This window comes from Denticeps clupeoides, chromosome 20, assembly GCF_900700375.1.
Source record: "Denticeps clupeoides chromosome 20, fDenClu1.1, whole genome shotgun sequence".
In the NCBI taxonomy this organism is placed as follows: Eukaryota; Metazoa; Chordata; class Actinopteri; order Clupeiformes; family Denticipitidae; genus Denticeps; species Denticeps clupeoides.
The window spans coordinates 11614864-11632939 of record NC_041726.1 but is presented as its reverse complement, the minus strand read 5'-3'; the positions used below and the strand labels follow the sequence as shown (position 1 = coordinate 11632939).

Genomic DNA, 18076 nt, shown 5'->3' with positions numbered 1-18076 from the left:
ATTTATACATTTTGTATTTGTTTGTTCAATGTGTATGCATGTGCGTGTGTAAGTGTTAGATTTGTCTGTAATATTTTTGGAATAAGAGGGTTTTCACCTTCTTCTTAAAAGTGGTGATAGTCTCGGCTAGTCGTGTGGAGGAGGGCAGGTTGTTCCACCAGCCAGGGACAACAACGGAGAACAGACATGATTGGAATCGGAGACCCCGTGAAGAAGGAATTTTTAGTCTCCTTTCATTTGCCGATCTGAGAGAGCGTGCAACATTCTACATTTTAACGTAAATGTCTTACTACAAACTGGGAAAAAAAAACGTATCCACTTTTTTACCCAAAAAGCACGAAAGAAAAGAATACAGAAATGAACCATCCTGTTGAGCTATTTACACACAAGTAAGCGCCAGCGTGCTGAGAGAGTAAATCTCAGTATGCAGAGAAAGGATTCTGGTTAGACCGGCTCTGTATCAGCAGCAGTGAACAGGGGAGCTGAAGTGTTTTTCACATTTACTGGATCTACAGGCTTTCGTGTGAAAAGAAATTCAAAATGATCTTGCTGCTTTTATTCCTTCTGGTCCATCAGTGTTTCTTCTGGAGGTTTGTGGTTTTATGTATGTTGCGGTACGTCGTCGTCTTCCTCCGCTTTGTTGCAGTATCATAATATATATATGTATTATAAAAATATTGTTTTTTTTTAATGCATGCAGAAATTCATTACTACAACAGAACAAGCTAAAATAAGTCACTTTTTGACGTGTTTTCTTCATAAAATATACTATGCATGAGATCCAGTGATATTTTCATAAATGTCAAGTTTCTAAAGTATTTGTTCAGAAATATTAAAAGTGCAAGTTATGAGAATTAACAGCTACTGTCACAGTGGGGAACAGAAGATCCAGGTGCAAGTGTTGTAAAAATGGAAAAGGGTTATTTTTTAACAAACACAGAAAACAAAGAGGACACGGCTCCAAACAGGACAAAGAACGCAAAATGACAGGCAGAAAGCAGGGACAGGCAGGCAGGAGCAGGACCAGACAAGCAGGAGCAGGACTTTGGTAGTTAAAATCAGATCACAGGAAACATCTAGAACGTTTTTAAATGTGCACAAGAATTTGCAGGGTTATGTTCTCAGGTACGTCCTTTTATAGTTCTGGCGGTGCAGGGATTTGCAGGGAACTGATCCACACAGACAGGTGATTGTCAGGTTCAGTTTGCTGTGGTACTAATTGTCCTGTTTCTTGTTCAACAGTGAATTATTCCTTGGAAACACATTACACAGTGGTTACAGGAATACCTTCTGTTCCTGATTTCTGGGCTCAAACTATCATTGAAAATGTAATTATAGGATACTTTGACAGTAAAATAAATCAGTTTGAAAGCCAACAGGAATGGATGAAGAATCTGGGAGAGAATTATGTGAACGATCAGACAAAAAATACCAGCAACTTACAGAGATACTCAAGGAAATTATGAAAATTGTTAAAATCTACCACAACCACACAGGAGGTAAGATCAAAAAGCACCATCAGCTTAAAAATGTTGAAAAAAATCTGAATTTTAAGATTACATTTTAATGGTTGAGCTAAATGAGCATAATGTTATCAGTGTGTGTGTTTAAATGTTAAATAAATGTATTACTAGAAATATGTTTGGCAATGCAATATATACAAATATATTCTTTACAGAATAAAATGTTTATCACTAGGATTGGAGATGGAGTTCTAAACTACAAACAGTTCTAAAAAGCATCCATAATGTCTGACATTACTACATACTGAATAAAGTCTTTAAACAGATGACTAGCCAAAAACATGCAGGATCAGTTTTCCACTCTTGACACATGGTGCCCATAGTCAATTTAGCATTTGCAAAAATGGATTCATGTTGAGACTTGTAAACAGTGACCAAATATAACAACACAACTTTCCATCAGTACACTGTATACAAAGTACTGCAGTATGAGGCCATGTATCAAGAAAAGCTTGCACATACACTATGTAGTCCTTTACATACAAGGCTTGCACACACACTACTTCTGCCATGCACGCATTCACATAGTTTTTCATGCACGTCACACATTACATTTTTGTAGAATATAGTGTGTGTGTGCGGAGAAAAATGTAAAAAAAAATATGCAAAGAAAAGGTGGTGTATGTGCGAGCTTTGTATGTAGATGCACATAGATGCGTAAACGTAGTGTGTGTGCAAGCTTTTCTTGATATGTGGCCTAGGAGCGCCTCAAACTGCAGTTGTGCACACAAGTCAACATTAACCTGCATAAGCGTCTAGAATAAAAAAAAAAAAAAATGTAAAAACTTATGTATCTGAATTCCTAAAATCCTCATATAGCTTTTTTTACTGAAATGTTCTCTTTCTCAGGAGTGCACACTTTGCAGCAGATATGTTCCTGTTTTTTGGATGATGAGACTGGAATCCTGGTTTCTCCTTTCGATCGGAGTGCTTATGATGGAACTGACATGATACCACTGGAAATGAAGAACATTAGTTTGGTTGCTGCAATGGAACAAGCTGCTGTCATTAAACAGAAATTGGATGGAGCTGATGATGACTTTTGCATGTACTGCCACATCCAGGAATGTGACAAATGGCTACAGAAGTACATTTACTACGGGAAGAGCAGTCTGCAGAGAAAAGGTACAGCAGCACAGAGAAACAGTTGAACTGTTTATGTACTGAAGGAATCAGTGGCCTGTGGCTCATAGCTTGGTAACGCAAAGAGGGAGAACCCACATACTGTACGGATAAAGTAAAATAATAAATTAAATAAATAATAAAATAATTGGGCCAGTGGTGGCCTAGCGGTTAAGGGCGCCTGCCATGGTGCCCACTGCTCACCAAGGGTGATGGTTAAAAGCAGAGGACACATTTCATTGTGTCACCATGAGCTGTTCTGCAGTCTTTCACAATGGCAATCACTCCACTTTTACACAGATCAATAATTACAAGCAGTGCAAATTAAAAACCTTTCAAAACAATAGTGGCATCACGCTTGATTTTATTGATTTCATTAAAACCAGAAGTCACTTCTTCTTCTGCAACTGAATTAAAAGATAATAGAGAATGAGGGGAGAAGTGTATGAAATTATCAGGCACCGGTAATAGTTAAGCACCATTGTTTCTAAGGTGGTGGGTGGCCCACGTCTTCACTGGGGGGAAATAATTATTTGATACCATGCTAATTTGAGTAAGTTTGCCCACATAACAAAAGAAACGTCAGTCTATAATTTCACTTGCGGATTTATTTGAACAGTGAGAAACAGAACAATAAGAACAAAATAATTTTCCAAAAAAGTTATGAATTAATTAGCATTTCATTTATGAAAATGCAAATCAGCAAGATTTCTGACTCCGAGGTGTATTTTATAAAGCTAAGGAGCTGACATTAGGAGATTCTACTCGCTACCTGTATAAAAGACTCCTGTCCATAGAAGCATCCAATCTATCCAGATGTGACCTTGGTTTAGTGGGTTTGTCCTCTTGGACATGTCTCATGGGAAGTGAGAGGGATACAGGGTTGGTGTGCAGAACATTTTTTTATTATTATTGATGTAGATATTAGAAGTCTTTTATTTGTTTGTACATGTTTGTGTAGTGTTCAATATTGTATGTAGGTGCAGGAAGGAGGGGTACATGATTTTGCTGCGCTATGTGCTTTCTGTGGCAGAAGAAAGAACGCAGCACAAGCTGTTAGGTCAGAAGGTTACAACAGTTGGTGTGATTATTCGCAAATGGAAGATCAATAAAGTAACTGCCAATCTCCCTTGGTCTGGAACTCCAGGAAAGATCTCACCTTGTGGAGTTTAAATGATAATTAGAATCAGCCCAGGACAACTCAGGAGGCACTTGTCAATGATCTCAAGGTAGCTGGGGCCATATTCACCAAGAAAACGGTTGGTAATACACTTCACCGTGAAGGACTGCAATGCTGCAGCCCGCAAGGTCCCCCTGAAAATGTCCTCAGGAAGGGTATTGAAAATGTCTTGGTGAGGATCTGTTAGGATCATTGCGATTTGGGTGGTGGCCGAAGGCGGAGACCTTGGCGATCTGATCATCGGTTACAGAAGCCGGCTTTTGGACGTCACCTCTCTGGTGGGGAAGGAGCCTGAACTGCTGTGTGAACTGAGAGGTTCTGATTAGATATAGTAGGACTCACCTTGACGCACGGCTTGGGAACCAGTTTGCTTGAGAGCGGCTGGACTCTCTTCCACTCTGGAGTTGCCCTTGGTGAGAGGGGGCAAGCTGGTTTGGGCATACTCATTTCCTCTAGGCTCTGTGGCTGTACGTTGGGTTTAGCCTGGTGGACAGGAGGGTAAAGTAACTAATAATAATAAAGTGAAGTGATTGTCACATGTGATACACAGTAGAGCCGCTTCTACTCTGTTCTGGGCAGAGCCATTCAAGGATGTGGTCAAACTTTATTCAAGTTGTCTTATGCATAGTGCTTGAGTTTGTTAACATTGTATTGAATATTGTATTGCGTTGATGTCCCTGTGTGATAGACAATCATGCTAACTAATGTGTTAAAGCCACGTCCACTTAAACACAAGCAAGGACACTCGCTGTCATCTGCAGCAGGCTAGTTACAGCACAGAATTTCAATGTATGGTTATGCTACAGTTTACAATACACATAGAAACACATACAAAACCGTTCAGCCCGAACCCACAACCTCAGTGGGTTTAATATAGATTGGTGGATTAAAGGTGGATTAATATAGATTGGAGTGTGCTGGTTTCTTGGCTGTTCCTACTAAATCAATTAATATGGTTGTGAAGTGTGACTAAATATTTCCAGAATGGCGTACTTCCACCTGAGAAATATTGCGAGGGTTAGGAAGTTTCTCTCCATCTCTGATGCAGAGAAATCAGTGCATACATTTATAACATCTAGCCTGTTTTTCTGGTTGCCCTGCTTTTTCCTTGAATAAGCTCCAATTTATTAAAAACTCTGCTGCTAGAATTCTTACACATACAAGACTATATGAACACATTACACCTGTATTGTCTCCTCTGCATTGGATTTCAGTTTAGTACCGTATTGACTAAGATTCTGCTTATACAGTCAAGCTTTTACAAAGACTCTCCTCAACATTATTAACGCTGCAGTAGTTAGTGTTGGTGGAAATGTTTAGTCCTCTTTTCACTTATTGTCATTTCAGCTCATTTCGTACTAACACACCCATCTCTTCTCTTTACCCCTCCCCATCCACTCCCATGTGGATTGTACCATCCTGGTACATCAATGTGGCATCTTGCATGTAATAAACTATTATATGTAAATATTTTTTTTACCCTGTCTTTTCTGTATGTGCACTGTTAAAAATAAATCCTTTTTTGTGAGTTGTTTGGGTCCTTTTTCCTGCCCTGCCCCGGTGATTTTTAAAGTGGTTGGGCTTCATGGACTATCTTTATTTTTATTATGTTGACTGAACACTTATAGTTGAGAGAGCTGGATGGTGAATTTGAAATTGATATGATTCCTTTTATAATTTGTTAAAAAAGAAATATCCAAATTAGTCAAAATAATAGATAAAAATAATAGATAACAATATGTCATATATATATATAAATGTGTGCACATTGTGTTTACCTCCACATACTTATCAATCAGTTCTCAAGTTGAATGAAGTGTGCCCGGACATGGAAAGATGTTCTGCACTGTCTCGTTCTGGTCCCGGTTCGCGTTACACACTGATGCCCTTCAGGACCAGGGATGGTGACCACTGATGTAGACTTTTGAGGAACAACTAAATTATTCCAGTATGTTCTGAGGTGTGGTGTACAGTACATTATAGCTGATGTCAGTTGATGTTATCTTTCTTTATCAAGCACACAGTAGAATGTACTGTCTTCACTGTGCTGCAATGTCACAGCATTACCACAAGGTGGCAACATGAGACAACAGAATATTTCCACTCCTAAAGCAGTAAAAAACAGATATTATGTTTTATTTAATTTGTTAGTTACACTTTTATCTAGTGCTGAGTTGCCTTTCTTCTGTAATTTGTGTAACATGTATTTAATATCACTGAGTATAAATAAACATATGGGCCCAACATTATTACCTTCCTACTGTTTCTACTCTTCTTTACTATCAATGTATTCTTAACCAAAGAAGAAATAAAACAGAAATAAAAAGATGACCTCAATACTATCAGAAAAACTGGTTTGCACACCAACCTGGTGAACAGATATAGATGTGGCTCTTATTTAGTAAGATTGTGAACAGGCACACAAAAAGAGATTACATGTTCATGCATAGTTAACAGTATGAGGTACAATTAGAAAAGGAACATCCCACCAACTCATTTATAGCATGTATATTCAAATTAAATAAAATAATAAGGCATTGCGACAAGATGGATGTCCAAACAGATACATGTTTAGGTATCAATTTATTCAGATTATTTTTTTTATATAATAGATGCAGTGAATTCAGTACAGTAATTAGTATAGAAAAATACCATGTCCTGCAACAACAGATTATCAAGATATTTTAAGATATTGTTTATTATGTGCCACACTTTACAGATTTGAAAAGACATGTTTGCTCCATGACCCCCTTAATTAAAACTTAGTTTGAATTTAGTTTTGCAAGTTAATTGAGTTTAACGGACAAAATGGAGAACAACACAGATTATAAAATATCATGTTACAATAACCAGTTTTTTTCAGGATGTTGCTTTCAGTTTCGAGACTCAACCCCAGACTCTGCTGTTCATCTTGGTTTTAAGTGACGTGAGATCTGCTGCGCGTTTCTACTGGTTCAGATTCTCAGATATAAACCGCCAGACGGCGAGGAGTTGAGTCACTTGGAATCTTAAATTCCTGATTCATGTCCGCGTTCATCTGCTGGAATAAATTCCTACATGAAGGCTGCAGTTCTGCTTTTCATAATTCGCCTTCATCTTGTTTGTGGAGGTACGCGGTACAAACAACATTTTATCTCGACTCTTTACTAGAAATATTATAGTATCATGTCTGTGAAGATTCTCAGTCATCCAGGTGAACTTGTCTGAAAGTTGCGTCATGGCAACTGGACTTTCTTTCTTTAAGTTAGAGACGTTTCATTCTGCATCCACTTTGTCAATATGAGGGAAGCTGGTTCGTGCCCACAAATTTATCCTCCAGGTTGGTTTTACCTCAATCCCGCCTTGAATAAGCTTGTTATGTGGAACAAAGGCAGGGGAGGTGTAGATGTGACAGCCCCACCCTGGCAGCTCCTCCTACCCCCATTAAGCGGGTTGTTAAATGTGGCCAACCTGGTGAACGTGTGAATGGAAGAAAGGGCAGCGAAATAGGTTGGAGATAGTTTGTGTCTGAGGCCTCCACCTCTGTTGAGTGAGGGTTTGTTGATTTGCACATGCAAAGCATCCCTCACTCCTCTCTCAAACCTCCGATCTTCTCTGTTCAATATTTGAACCGGTCTATTTCAAACCTGCAAACACTCTGAGACAGAGACTCGTCCATCCCAATGACCGGGCACCTAAACAGAAGAAGAGCCATGTAGTGTATGCTGTCCATTGCGGTGAAGAGCGCTCCGAGCTGTAAAACCAAACAGCTGCTACACAGGAGGAAGGTCCAGCACAGAAGGAGCAACACCTCAGGGCCAAATGACACTCATTTTTGGACGAGAATGTTCAAATATTGGACAGAGAAGATAGGTGGTTTGAGAGAGGAGTGAGGGAAACTTTGCATGTGCAAATGTCACATTGCCATGAATCAACTTTCAGACATTATATTCATCCACTTTAGAGTCTATTTGAGAGAGATATATTTTCTATATTTTTATTAATTATTTTTGTTGTGTTTAATATTTATTCACAGGTTCTCATTCCATGCAGTATTTCTACACTGGAGTGACGCAGGGAATTAATTTCCCAGAATTCACTGCTGTCGGCCTGGTGGATGGACAGCAGCTTGACTACTATGACAGTAACATCAGGCAAGCGATTCCCAAAGTGGACTGGATTAAGAATGTAGAACCAGAATACTGGACCAGAAATACCCAGATTTATCAAGGAACTGAAGCCAACTTCAAAGTCGATATCGGTACACTGATGCAGCGTTTTAACCAGTCAGGCGGTGAGTAGAAATCTAATCCTGTTTTTAAATAATAATTATCTTGTTATTAGTTAAATCTCTTATTTAAACTACATAAAGTTCGAATGCAGTCATTTTTTGTTTATCAAAGTTTCATGATACAAGACAAGATAATAATAAAAAACTAAACTCTTACAAATTAGTTTTCTAATTGTTGTTCTGACAATTTAAAACAAAGGAAAATTTAAAAAAAAAAAAACGAAAACTAAATGAAACTGTTTTGTGTGCATACAAAACGAACTTAAACGAACTAATATTATAGCAAAAACGTCCTTCGTTTTCGTCTTTGTAAAAAGCCTTTTGGGTTGAATTAAAATCTATTTACTTCACGCTGCCAGTTTTAAGCCAGGTTTTTGACCATTATGGTAACACGTGGTCTGTGACGTCACGTGTCCATAGTCTGTCCGTGACGCCGCCGGCTAGCGTGATGGCTGCAGCGAAAGTCGGAAGAAAGCGGAAGAAAGTCCTATTTGGGATTTCTTTGATTATGACAGTGGCAAAAATAAAAGTAAGTGCCTTGATGTAGAAGCAGGTGATACAATATGTGGAATACTTCTCAAGGGGAAAAACCCCACGAATCTGAAAGTCCATTTGAAAAGCTCACACAAAAAGGCGAACCAAGAGTACCTGAACAAGCTAGCCTCTCGCCCGCCCTCCCCCGAAAGAGAAGCGGTAGCCAGGCCAGGTAACATGGGAAAGGAACGTGATACTACAGCATCCATAATGGACCAAGTAGCTGCTGGCTAGTAAATACGCAGGAACACCACAAATGAGAAGAAGCATTGGTAAATATGTTTATTAAGACTGGAATGTCTACACGACTGTGTGACTCGATTACCTTCAAAAAGGTACCAAATTCAAAACACCCGGAGCTGCAAGAGTCAATAACCTTATCGGAGCTAAGATGGATAAGGCTATTCTGGTGATTTTGATTCATGCACCTGACAAATATCCTAATTTACAAAAAAAAACTAAAACTAACACTGTAACTAATAAAAACTAAACTAAGCAATTTCAAAATATCAAAACTAATAAAAGCTAGTAAATCTGCCTCTAAAAACTAATTAAAACTAACTGAATTTGAAAAAAAAAAAATCTAAATGAAATAAAAACTAAAACTAATGAAAAATCCAAAACTATTATAACTGTGGTACACACACACACACACACACACACACACAGGTCCGGTTCAAGAACAGATGTTTGCTATGTTTCTGACAGCCGTGCTGGTGACCAGATTAAATCTTGTGCTTGAACTTCACCCTTCACCCCACCTCTCTCTCAAATGACCATAAAATCCTCTCTACTTGTGCTCAGGTCCTGCTGGTCTGGTTCTGGTTCCCCAGTTCTGCTGCTGCTGTTGGTATAAATGTCCTCTGATTCAGGATCAGCTCCTCGTTCACCAAACTTAAAACTGAAATCCCCAGTGAAACGTCCAACAGCCAATAGAAAGTCAAGGTTTGCTGTTGGTTGAACAATCAAATCATCACCTGCACCTTCAGGCAACGTGTGTATTTTGCTGTGATCCTGTAACATGATCCGTAACCTTTACTGTACGAATTATCTCCTTTCTCTCTTACTCACTTATACCATCCAGCTACGTCCTTCACCACCCGAACCTGCCTGATCTCTCATATAACAGCGACAGTCTGTGTAGGTGACGTGTCATTATTACACTTTATGCCCAAACCCGCCTCTGAATAAGTGACCGTGTCGGGATGAAGTTTTATTTGCCCCCCTCGCTTCCTGCTGGTCACCAGACCGTCGAAAACGGGTCCACAGTCCCACCTGCAGCATGGGGTAGAATTGGTGGGGCTTGTGGGAGGCTGCTGGGAGGCGGGGCTTGTTGGAGGGGCGGGGCAGCATGGTGGTTGCTGCGGTTTTGATCCTCACTGTGTCCCAGTCCAGCAGACAGAAGCTCGTCTGTTAAGAGTTCATAAAATAATTTATTTAAAAAAAACTTCTGATCTTTGAAGATTATAGTTCTCTGTAGTAAAAGAGACATCTACACTCCACCCTCCACCAACAGGATGAGGGGTGTGGCCGATCAATGGTGGGTGTGGGAGTGGGAGAGAAATGTGTGGGTATGTGTGTGTGTGTGTGTGGGGGGGGTGATAGTGGGAGTGTGTGTGTGTGTGTTTGCTGAAGTTCGCCCGCACCTCTTCTTTAAGCCGATTTCAGTCCGAACTCGGGACGAACCCCGTTATTTTCTACGTGTAGTAAGTGTGCTCAGTAACGAGGACCTCGCCGATATAAACTGGTGTCGCTACAAACACCTTTTATTTAACAACGCTGGGCAGATCCAGAGAAATAAAATGCACCAAGAAAACGAGTTTTACAGAAAACAAAGGGCCACTTTTATTTTAAATTGCCACAGATTATAGTCTTTATCCAAGAACTAACACATACTGTAACCTGCCAGGAATATAAATAATATGCATAAAAACTCACAAAATATCACAGTATCACAGTCTTAAGATCATGTCAATTTTTGTGCACCTCAAGAAAGTTTAATATTAATCACAGCAATTTACAAATCACAAGAAATGTGCAAAACCACCAGACAAATTCATTCCCAGCCTGCTTTCTAACCCGCCCTCTACACTCACAACCATAAACCGGCATTAAAATTCATAAATCACACTCACACCTTCATTCCTACCACCAGCCAACATTAAAATGTGGTTACTTCCCCGGGTCTCCAGGAAAGGAGGAGATTAAATTCTACTATTTTTGTCCCGCCTCTCCCCTCTCTCTACCACATTTACCCCCACTAAGTACCCACCATCACCTCTCTCTACCACATTTACCCCCACTAACTACCCACCATCACCTCTCTCTACCACATTTACCCCCACTAACTACCCACCTTCACCTCCCTCTACCACATTTACCCCCCACTAACTACCCACCTTCACCTCTCTCTACCACATTTACTTTACTTTGCTGATGCTTTTAACCAAAGCGACTGACACCAGCAATTCTCGCTTGATTTCTATAGATTTTGAGTTTTCAAAACTAAGAGGCCTGATAAGGCCTAACTTGTCAGTGTGTGTACACATGTAAGTGTGTGATTGAAATACTTTTTGAACAAGTGGGTTTTCAACTATTTCTTTAAGGTGGTAGCAGTCTCGGCTAGTCGAATGGAGCCGGGCAAGTTGTTCCACCAGCCAGGGACAACAACGAAGAACAGAGTTGATTGGAATCGGAGACCCCGTGAAGAGGGAATTTTCAGTCTCATTTCATTGGGAGATCTGAGAGGGCGTGCAGGAGTGTAGCTAGCTAGTAGTGTGTTGATGTAGGAGGGCGCAGTTCCATTTACAGCCCTGTAGGCAGCATCAAGGATTTAAACTCTATGCGAGCAGCTACCGGGAGCCAGTGGAGAGAGGTGAGAAGAGGTGTAACATGGGTGTATTTTGACTGATTGAAGATGAGACGGGCTGCCACATTTTGGACCATCTGGAGTGGTTTTATGGTGACCGCAGAGGCTCCAGCCAGGAGTTACAATAGTCGAGTTTGGAGATGACCATTGCCTGGACGAGGAGCTGCGTAGCCTGTTGTGAAAGAAAAGGCCGAATCTTGCGAATGTTGTAAAGAGTGAACCTGCAGGATCTGGAGATTGCAGCAACGTGATGGTCATTTACCCCCACAAACTACCCATCTCCCCCTCTCTCTACCACATTTACCACTAACTACCCGCCTTCACCTCTCTCAATCACATTTATTTGCATATATAAACAGACTAACACCCACACATTGACCCAGAAAATACAGTAAATACAGTAAAAACACACACTGGCACAGACATAAACTCCCCCTCTGTCTTCTTTTCTCTTTACAGGAATCCACATTGTACAGCGGATGTTTGGCTGTAAGTGGGATGATGAGACTGGAGCTACAGATGGATACAGTCAGGATGGTTACGATGGAGCAGATTTTATCTCACTGGATTTGAGGAGCACATCTTGGGTTGCTCCAGTTCCACAGGCTGTAATCACCAAACAGAAATGGGATGTAGCTGATGCTGAGTATACCAAGAACTACCTGACCCAGACTTGTATTGACTGGCTGAAGAAGTATGTTCAGTACGGGAAGATCAGTTTGGAGAGAAAAGGTACAGCAGCACACAGAACAATGAGAAACACAAACGCTGAGACTGTTTATATGTTATTATTAAAATCAGAAAATATTTTTATTGTTGTTTATATTTGCATTGTAAACATGGTTACAAACACATTAAATAAGCAAAAAACATCCAGTAGTCCTGATAATGTAAAGAATAACATTTACTAACAACACAGTAAAACAGAGACAAAACGTACACAGGAATCATCTACAAATGTAATTAGATTTAAATATCTGAGTGTTTGTTGATTGATCTGTTGATATGAAGGTGTCCTGTCCCCTTCCTCTCTTCCTGTCTCTAGTCCCTCCTCAGGTGTCTCTGCTGCAGACAGACCCCTCCTCTCCAGTGGTCTGTCACGCTACAGGTTTCTACCCTGATAAGGTGATGATCAGCTGGCAGAAAGATGGACAGGACCTGCATGAAGATGTAGATGTTGATGAGACGTTGCCCAACCATGATGGAACCTTCCAGAAACGTGCAGAACTCAAAGTGACCCCTGATGTGTGGAAGAAGAACCAGTTCACCTGTGTGGTGGAGCACAAGAGTGGAGACCCAATCCACATGATCCTGACTGAGGAGAAGATCAGGACCAACAGTCCAGGTACAGAAGCTTCTAGACAGAATCTTCAGTTTTCATGTCCTTTGGATAGAAATGTGCAGGACCAGTTTACAACAAAGTGTTGTGGAGAGTATTTCACTGTATGGTGCTGAGGACACAATTAAAGATCTTCATCCTATGCACAATAACCAAGAACAATAATGATAACGAGAGCTAAATTACTTTATAATTAAAATAAAAACAGAATGTAAGTGCTGTTTTGGCAACAGTTTTTCCAAATTCATGTGGGCAACATTCTAAATGAAGATGATTATTATTACACACTGAACACAGTCCAGTATAAAAGTAATTTACACAAATCCTTTATTGCAGGTAATAATGTTCCAGGGATCATTGCTGGGTTGGTGGTTGCTGCTCTCGTTCTCATCGCTGTGGTTGTTGGTGTTGTGATGGTTGTGAAGAGAAGATCAGGTGAGAGAGACGCAGCAAACATCATCAGTGTCACATGATTCCATCTATGTGACTGGGAGCAACATGGAAACGAGGTTGCATGACTCCTATAGATTGGCAAGATGGCCACTGCCAGCCACTCAGTCATTGATTGACATCCATCAACTCGACTCGGTTCCTACTCAATCTGAAACCAGTAAGACCTAACCTGTGTGAGAGAAAATTTAAAGCAAAGTGTTTCATGTGAAAGTTAAATGTTTCTCATCCAGAGCCAGGAAAACAGATTCGTAAATCTTTGGGTCTGACAGTTTTATTTCTGAAGGAGTGTGTGAGATAATGTCGGTGCCTGATACAGACAAGCACAGAAAAAGTAAGTAAACCGGAGGAAACTTACCTGCCTCCTTGCGTCCCACCGCACCGGGGTTTCTCGTTTCTTCCCACATATGCTCACGTTCTGGTCCCTCACTGGGACCGGGACAATCAGTAACTTCTAGACCAAACATGCTGTCATGTTAACATGCTAACATGTTATTTCGTAATTATTTCTAATTAGAATGTTTAGCTTTATAATTGGGAAGGTTGTGATTTATATTTTGCACTTTTCTACTTGTATTTTCTAGAGTCTGATGCAGGGTCTAACAACTCTGGAGCAGCTCTGGTCACATAGTAAGAAACTACATCGTCTATCACTAGAGAAACATTTCACTTCTCCTTAATGTTCATGAACAGAATATTTCTCTAAATATTTGTTTCTGTTGCACAGTGATGCAGACGGCGCTGTTCGTATATCTGGCCGTTTGATGCCATTCTACACCAGAGGCGAAGACTCCTGCTGATCATACACAGACAGGAAGGAGGTGAAACACCTTCAATAACCAACTTCATCCAGAACTCACTGTGCACAGGGCAGAGACTCATTCATTTATATATGAAGATGTTAACCAAAACCAGGATGCAGGCCAGAACTATCAAGAAGAGACTGACTGAGGTTCATAATGTAGACGAGCGGACAGAAGGAGCAGGGAGCTGTCAGGGCTGGAACTTGACATCAACTCGGGTGGAGACTAATTTAAATCTGTGTGGCTTTTGTTTTTGTTTTTTTGCAATTTCGTTTTTTTAAGTAAAACACATCACTTTATTTCAAACATACTGTACAGTGCTGTCATTTTAATGCTTTAAATCACTGGTTGTATCTACTGTTGTGTAAAGTAACCAGCATTTGGTTGTCAATACTGCTGCTTTCCTGTTTACATCTGTGGTACTGTATACTCTACGGTTTTGCACATCACTTATCTGTTGGCCACAACTCTACTTTTAATTTTTACAAGAGTGTATTTAATTGTCATTAAAACGCATAAAAAGCAATAGAAATGAAAAATTGTGACTAAAAATCACTGTTACTGTAATCAGCTTAGCTTTTCATTATAATACTGAATAATACTCAGTGGTAGTATTCATCACAACATTCACACTCAGAGGGGAATCCAGGCATGGAGGAGGCGACAAAGGATTCATTCTAAATAATATAAAACCAGGAACAAAGGAACAAGGCACCAGGAACAACGCAAGACTGGTGGACTTACAACATGCAGGGGAAATACAACATGCAGTAACCAGAATTCACAGATAAAGAGACAGAATGGAGGGAGCGCAGGGGAACTCAGACACGGCAGGGCAGGTTAAACACATCCTGACCAGGAGAGAAGACGAGGGCGAATACAACCAATGACAAGGAGCAAGGAACCATAAACAAGGCAAGAAGTTTGACATGAGTACGTATGTCAAAAAATGAGTATTTCTGAGTATGATGTAGAGAAACAGGTTTCTGTACAACACGCTCACACTTTCGGGTGGAAGAAAACCAGAAACCAGATGCACAGGAACCCACAGGAAAAGGAAGCCTGATGATGCCACATCAGAGTCTGGAGATGAAAGAAAGGTCATTAAACAGAGCTGCAGGAGTCCAAGAAATTACGGTTGGAGCTGAGGGAGAAACAGAGATTGTCAAATGACACGTTTCACCTGACAGCACCTGACGGATGAACAATATTTGAGGATTGGAGGCATCACATCAGTCCGCAAAGCTGGAGGAGTCTGATTTATTTAAATGTCAAGGAAATCGGCTATAAAAGATGACTTTACTTAGTTTGATATATATTCTAACAAAACAATACAAAATGAATTGTTAATGAGCTCAGGAGCCATGACATCTTTATGTTTGAAAGTGGAGTTTCCTCCCATATAAAGTGGACTTGTGTTCACTACTGGTGTTTAAGGATGTGGGCTGAGACCTTTGAGCATCGTCCTGAAATCTGGAGCCTGCTGGCAGTTTGTCAGATGTACAGAGGACCATTCCAGACACCAACATTCTGAAATTCTGAAGCATAAAATCATAAAACCAGGAACTCCTGACAACAGCCATGGCCTTGAAATCTGAGGAACACGCTTCCTGGGTACATGCCAGATCAATCCCATCTGAGCCCCAAAAAAATTCAGTGTGAGGGACCAAATTGAGCTTCGCTTCAACCACTCAAATCTGTTCAGATGTGATTGTGTATCGTAATTAGAATATTTAAAGAATTAATCATATAGCTGTTAAAAAGTTAAAATAATTTATTTGGGCACTAGGGGACCATGTACATGCCACCAGTATGATGTGAAGACAGCCAGAAACACAAGCGAAATATAATGTGACTGTGAAACAGAACAGAAAATATGCAGAACACAGATGTAGACAACCTGCCAGGACTGGAGAAACTGGGGAGGTAATTTACTTTTAGGTAAAATGGTCATAATTACCACGCTTCTCCAGAGACATGGAAAACAAACCAAGATGTGGCGCCACCTGGTGGATCGGGGGGCCACGATGGTCTGGGCTGGATTTGTCTGACACATTTACCTTGTTTTTAATGGTTGCACGGTTTAGTGTACATTTCATTCTTAAATTTAAGGAATTTGTATATATTTGGTTTCACACTCTAGAAATAACAAACCTTCTCAAACCATGAAGATGCACGGAATGAAGACACCACTGGTTTAATATAAGTGAATGCCTGCATCCCTGTGGTGCTCCTGTGCTTAGTCTGATGATGGAGGAGGTGTGGCCACCCATCCGAACTGCCTGGGACCGCTCTGTCAGGAAGTCCAGGACCCAGTTGCAGAGGGTGGTGTTCAGGCCAAGCCACTCAGGTTCACAACCAGCTTTTGAGGGATGATTATGTTGAACACAGAGTTGAATTCTATGAATAACATCTTGACATTTGAGTCCTTCTTTTCAAGATGTGTCAAAGAGAAGTGGAGGGCTGAGGATTTGGGATCCTCAGTTGACCTGCAAATTGAAGTGGATCCAGGGAGGTGGTGAGGTTCTTCTTGATGTGTGGCATGACTAACCTTTCAAAGCACTTCATGATGATTGGTGTGAGTGCAACAGGTCAGTAGTCATTGTGGCTCTTCACTGCAGACTTCTTTGGCACTGGCAGTGGCGGTGTTTGCTATGGGCAATATGGCCGGTTGCCCATTGGCAATTTTTTTTGCGCCTGCGTGCACACATGCTGCCCTGATATCATGATTGCATGGCCAGTTTTCTGTTCCTTGTTTGCAGGAAGTAAGGGCGCCGTATTTTGCAAGAGAAGGGGCGGCAAGAGATTCTCTGGCTGGCTGGAGCGACATCTAATAATCATTTTACAAAGTAGAACAGGACGCTGTAGAAGCTCCTTATTGGAATTGTCAGTTCCACCTTAAATTCTGCTCTGCAGGCTGCAGTACTGTACAACACTGTTTTCACTGAACATTTCACACGGGAACTGTGTATTGGATTGATGAATGGAATTCTTTTACAAAAAGGATAAAAAAACAGTTAAAAAGCTCTAAGCCACTGATAATGCACTTGTTTAGGGTAAAATAGGATGTGTAAAAATATCAATCAATACCTTTCTGGCCCAAAACACTGAAAAATTCACATGGGAATTCACCTGCACACCGATTTATGATGAATATGGACATTTCAATGTAAAATGTAAAATTGAGTGGTCGTGAGGTCCTCGGTGTGCCTGCTTACTGCTCTTACACCTGTCTAAAGGGGAGGAAACATATTTCATTCATTCATTCATAATAACCAAACTCATTATGTCAAAATTATCTGCAAAATTGCAAAAAAAAACAAAAAAAAAAAAAAAAAAACATACAACCCGAATCTTCACACTAAAGTGTATAATTTACATTGTGGTGTTACATTCTCGGGTTGGATACTGGAGTGCAAAATGGACAAGAAAAGCACAAAGACCCATATATGTTTACCTGGTTAAATTCAGTGAGGTTTTAACAGGTTTTACAAGAAAATATGTTTATATATATGGTGCTGGTCTTGAAACATGCCGGGACCAGAGACTTGCTCAGATATCCTTCAGGACTCCAGCTAGCTGATCAGCACAAGCTTTGAGCACCCGGACAGGTTTGTTTTCAGTAGTGATTTTACAGGATGTACCGAGGCTTAGGAGCGTGTATCGAGTAGTGGAGGGGGGCATTTCTGCGAAGCACGTATCGAGGCTTGCTTCATTTAGGGGAGGAGCCTAAAACTATGATATCCAAAGCCTTGCTGCGGCTGTATCACGTGACTGCTTCAGGAAGAGGTTCAGATTTTGCCATGAGGTTTGAGGCAATATAAAGCCCTCAGGCTCCAGTCAAAATGTGGGTTTTTGATGGAGAGTTATGATCGGTTTAGAGTTTGGATGGAGTTTTAATAGTTTGGATACTAGAGTTTGGATAGTGTTTATATAGTTTAGAAAGGGAGTTTGAAGATTTACAAGAGTGAGGAGAGCGTTTTTCA

General features: G+C 40.5%; 1 protein-coding gene across 5 annotated transcripts; it reads left to right on the top strand.

Moving 5' to 3' along the window:
* The first annotated feature begins 204 nt into the window (after positions 1 to 204).
* On the top strand, positions 205 to 14549 carry LOC114770084 (HLA class I histocompatibility antigen, B-53 alpha chain-like). Of its 5 annotated transcripts, XR_003743303.1 has the most exons (10): positions 217 to 590; positions 1243 to 1499; positions 2373 to 2648; positions 7841 to 8098; positions 11958 to 12230; positions 12544 to 12843; positions 13174 to 13272; positions 13365 to 13621; positions 13872 to 13917; positions 14015 to 14549. XR_003743303.1 is itself a non-coding variant. In XM_028963717.1 (9 exons), the coding sequence occupies exons 2-9, from the start codon at positions 1382 to 1384 to the stop codon at positions 14085 to 14087; spliced, it is 1443 nt and encodes a 480-aa protein (XP_028819550.1). In that variant the 5' UTR covers positions 205 to 614; positions 1243 to 1381; the 3' UTR covers positions 14088 to 14549. The 5 variants fall into 5 exon arrangements, 4 of the variants coding, with proteins under 4 accessions (XP_028819550.1, XP_028819549.1, XP_028819551.1 ...); XM_028963717.1 differs by lacking the exon at positions 13365 to 13621 and having other exon boundaries at positions 205 to 614; XM_028963716.1 differs by lacking the exon at positions 13365 to 13621.
* Positions 14550 to 18076: the final 3527 nt, after the last annotated feature.